Source organism: Primulina eburnea, chromosome 8 (assembly GCF_022965805.1).
Source record: "Primulina eburnea isolate SZY01 chromosome 8, ASM2296580v1, whole genome shotgun sequence".
NCBI lineage: Eukaryota > Viridiplantae > Streptophyta > Magnoliopsida > Lamiales > Gesneriaceae > Primulina > Primulina eburnea.
This window is the reverse complement of record NC_133108.1, coordinates 39,273,634-39,278,076: the sequence shown is the minus strand read 5'-3', so window position 1 is coordinate 39,278,076 and position 4,443 is coordinate 39,273,634. Positions and strand designations below refer to the sequence as shown.

Below are 4,443 nucleotides of genomic sequence, written 5' to 3'. Positions count from 1 at the left end.
TTCAAATCGACCTTCACTCATCTTTCAGTACTCAGTACATACATCATATACATTAATCCAACTTATAATTTATCGACAATGATATGATGAGAACCTTTTTTTATGGCGTCTTTTTTGTTACGTAGATTCTAAATAAGAGCAACAATGTTATGTAATGAATCTCAGAGATATATCGTCCCAAAAATATTGTCTAATAAATATTATTTATAAGTTGTTCTTTATTAGTTTATTAATATGATCATCTGATATAAACTCTACTCAATTTCTTTTGAGGAAAAAGGATGAACCTTCCCTCCAACTATGCAAAAGAGCCACGTACATAATTGAACAAAAAAAAAAATAAAGATTTGAGTTAGTTCTCTACGAATAAGGTCAGAGTATCATGCCTCTAAACTCCATTAGTGAATCGACATTTTAGGAGTTCTCGGACTCGGTAACCCCATATACGCCACCTTTGGAGAGAGTCGAACCTTCGGGCTAGGCCGAGGTGATGGGATGGGTCCGTAGTTATTGAGAAACCCATTGGCCACCCGAGGCGAAAGATGAACCTGTTCGAGTGCTCGGAATTGTAACTCTGCCGGGTATTCCCTAACACATCCAATACGCGGTCCTACCCCCGTGCTCCATTTGCATGACTTACGATTAGCCAAGCCATAAACCGGCTGATCTTTGTGATCGCTAAACGATATCTCTGGTTCCTTTGCTGGAACTTCTTCAGTAGCTATATTAGCATCATCTGATTGGTCCAGACTTGAGTCGAGTTTTGGCATTGATTCGTCTCTGCTAGGAGGAGGACGATCATCATCTGTAGCACATCTCTGGTTTGTATAACATAGATAACAGCATATATCACAACGGAAGTTGGATATGGATATTGAAGTCTATCTTTTAATAGTTATTAGTCGTTTCAAAGAATCACCTCCACGTTTGTTAGATCGACAAAATGGTCCTCAAGAAAGCTAATGAATTCCCTGAAGTTCTCCTCTGTTGGGAGATAGTGGCCACTGTATGGCCAGATTGCCTAGTAAAGTTTGACAAATTGTTAAGAGTTGGCTCGAGAAACTGATCGAGAATGAGTTCATTGCAACATTAGTGCGTGTTTTTTTACCTCAAGAAGACCCCCATGAGCAACCAATCTTCCAGCGGCAGTGATGGCTCCACCAGCTAGGAAACTCGAGTGCTGGAATAGGCCTTTCTGCTTTTGCCCGACGTACAAAGTTCTTGTCGTGCTGAGAACAAAAATCCATTTCGAGCCCACGACAGTATTGACCAGAACACCACTTTGTCTGTATACAAGCTTCCCGTTTTCAACCACGACCTCATATGCTTTTCTCTCTTTCTGTTGCATACATTTGAGGTAAGCATGTTATAAAAATCACTAAGCAAATGATATGTATGTTCATGTAATATCAAGAATTCTAAGACGAAAAGGCTTACGGGTCCAAGATATTTGATGCATTGACGTTGTAAGTTGGTTCTTGAGCACTTTTCTAGATTTATTTCCTTCCCATCTCCGACATCCAACCTTCAACATATTTAACAAACAACATAAGTGGAAGAACGTACAACAGCAGACGGTATATGAAGGATACATGGTTTGGAATTTTGATGTATTTAAGTTTGGTTGAAAAGGATTCGATGAGTAGGCACCAGTAAAAGAATGGTTGTGCACTTTCACTTTTGAACCAGATGTCATAATATAGATGTAAATTGTGCCCGTATCGATGTCGTGGATCAATCTGCAGAAAATCAAGCCAAGAAAAAAAAAAACATGAGTTACAAGATATCAAAAGCCTAGTTGAAAGTAGAAGATATCCTCCTACTCTTTAAATAGTTCTATAGATGCACATATATGTATATACTTCGCAAACTTGATGATTTTGGTCCACAAATTGCAAAAAATTTAAAGCACGTGAAAGGTTCCGGGGACCTACTGCTTCAAGCCAGTGTCTTAGAGCAAGTTTTTGAGCCTTTTCATGCTTACATGATCCCTTCCCGACCTGCAAGAAGTCCAATCCTTAGATCAGAATCCAAAACACCCAACCCAAAATAATAAAAAAAAGAAAAGAAAATGCGAATACGAAACGGCTGTCGAGAATCGACCTTTGCAGCTCTGGTGCGCGCTCTAGCCCACCGTGAAACAGCAGTTTCCGGTTTCTCCACATCGAAGAACGACACCGAGCTCCGTTTAAGAGCTGCAAAATCCAAAGCCTTCCACCTACAAATGTTCGTGACTACCTGTTATTTTAAGCGGCGATAATACAAGAAAATGTGTTTCAACAAGTAACAAAGAAGAACTATATATATAATAAATATGATGTCGAACCATAGCTCCTCCACAACAACTGCACAATCTGCAAGGTTTCTTCGAGTCCGGTAGCTCTTGTAGACCTTTTGTAGTTTCACGGCAGCCGCGTCAAGCTCGCTAATGGGCCGTGGAGTAAACATGAAGGCGGGCTCGGCGAGTGAAGCAGCTGCGGACACTAATTTACGCCCATAGCATACGCCATTTGCCTTCGAGTCATAGTCAGATCCCGAGTTTCGGATATCTTGGACTAGATCCTTGAACGAAAGTGTGGTTTCCAATACTATTTTTATGGGCTCGCGGTTTCGAAAACTAAACGAGTTCTGCCTACTCATACTCTCCACGCTTTTTGACATGGCGAGGGCTCCAGAATTCGCTATGCTGTCAGCTCTCACAGTCATCGTCTGATATATCGAGACCGGACTGACAGATTAAAAAGACTTTGCTTCACAATTTCTTGAAAAACAGAAAACTATAGAAACGATAGTCCAATTCAAGATTTCAAGGCTCGATCTCACCTGCATAATTCGTCGGGAAACTTGGCATCAGTAACAAAATAAAACAAAAAAGTCACTATAACTATTAAAAGCTAAAATCCAAGAAAAGCCATTGAACCCAAAAAGCCATCAACATTTACCAGAAATGCAACAGAAAGGGAAGACTGATCAGCTTGTTGCAATTTCTTTTCTTTTCAACGAAAATATTATATCTTATTGTTTTTAATGCAAAATGTGTTATCTAAAAATGATCACCACCATCTCTTTTATATATATATATATATATATATATATATATATATATATATATATGTATATTATATATATATATATATGTATATATTATATATATATGCACGGCTAACATATCTTGAAAACTTCGAATACCTATAAACACGCGTAGATGTGGACTGTAAAGTGGTGTTTGAATTCTTTCAGCACAAAAGTTTGCACCTTGAAAGCTTTTCTTGAAATGGAAATGCACAAAAATGGTGATCAGTCCGATTCAAGTTTCTTTGAAAGCACAAGTTTTGATTGATTCAAAGCTCTGTATTTTGAACTATTTTTTCTTCGGAGGCGAAAAAAATTTGACAGAGAGAGAGAGGTGATGGTCAAAGAAAGCAAGCTTTAACACGCAGCTTCCATAAAGAAAATCTTTCTTTTGGTCCACTTTTCTAAGAAAAAATTGAATTTGTGGGATTTTTGAAAAATATAGAAGGTCAACCAGAAATTTTTTTTTTATTTGAAAAAAATGAAATTCTAAAGAGAGGAAAACAAGAAAACCGAGGTTGTACTGATGTCATGCTGGCGATGCATGTCATGTTCGGTTTATAGTACTTAACCTGGTTAATAATGTGATTAATTAATATTAAAATATGATAATTAAAATCTGTTAGGTATTATTCTATGTAGTTTACTCTTTAACTTTATCCAAGGAATTATAGCTTAATTCTAATTTTAAATTTAAGTAACTATCAATTTTAACTGATTAGGTATTTCTAATTATCAACTGTAATAAATTTATTTAAAAAAAACTCAAAACGTCTTAATTAATTTTAGAAAATTGGTTGGAAAAGTTACGTGCAATATATAATTGTCAAAAATCCAAATTAGTTATAGACAAGAGAACACACTTGTTCGATGTGTTTGGACAAAATAATTATTAGAAAAGAAATCAAGCATACAAAATGAAGAAACCAAAAATCTATATTCTTTAATAAGTCAAGGAAGTCAATTGTATCATGAAATATCAAGAATAAAAATATATAACCAAAACCTAATAACAAAAATCTGTGTGATCGAAATTCGAAACAACAAAACAATTCCTCGATCAATATTTTGTACGTGTGTTGTCTTCAAATGTCTCCGATACAGTGAAACAACGATGCTTCGTTTTTACGAGTTCTTCATGAAATTCTCCCGAGCTTTAAATATTTTCTCTTTATTCTTTCGTATCTCGTTCGCGCTTTGTTCAACAACTATTATTAAATATATAGAGGCTTGTTTCGATGGATTCTTTGAATAAATTCTCACAAGATAAAGAAAATAGTTTTTTATTAGGACACAAATTCTTGTAATATTAGAGATCAAATCTAAAATTTAAAAAAATCGATATTCTAAAAAGACGAAACTCTTAACGTA

At 35.9% G+C, this 4,443-nt stretch overlaps 1 protein-coding gene across 3 annotated transcripts; it reads right to left on the bottom strand.

The window, feature by feature from the left end:
* Window positions 1-241: 241 nt before the first annotated feature.
* LOC140837956 (IQ domain-containing protein IQM1-like) lies at window positions 242-3,383 on the bottom strand. Of its 3 annotated transcripts, none has more exons than XM_073204031.1 (9): window positions 3,190-3,383; window positions 2,327-2,823; window positions 2,104-2,218; window positions 1,935-2,000; window positions 1,651-1,739; window positions 1,438-1,525; window positions 1,109-1,339; window positions 920-1,021; window positions 242-818 (listed from the first exon to the last, which is right to left on the bottom strand). In XM_073204031.1, the coding sequence occupies exons 2-9, from the start codon at window positions 2,704-2,706 to the stop codon at window positions 399-401; spliced, it is 1,491 nt and encodes a 496-aa protein (XP_073060132.1). In that variant the 5' UTR covers window positions 2,707-2,823; window positions 3,190-3,383; the 3' UTR covers window positions 242-398. The 3 variants fall into 3 exon arrangements, with proteins under 3 accessions (XP_073060132.1, XP_073060134.1, XP_073060133.1); XM_073204033.1 differs by having other exon boundaries at window positions 3,256-3,379; XM_073204032.1 differs by lacking the exon at window positions 3,190-3,383 and adding an exon at window positions 2,943-3,068.
* Between the last annotated feature and the right edge of the window lie 1,060 nt (window positions 3,384-4,443).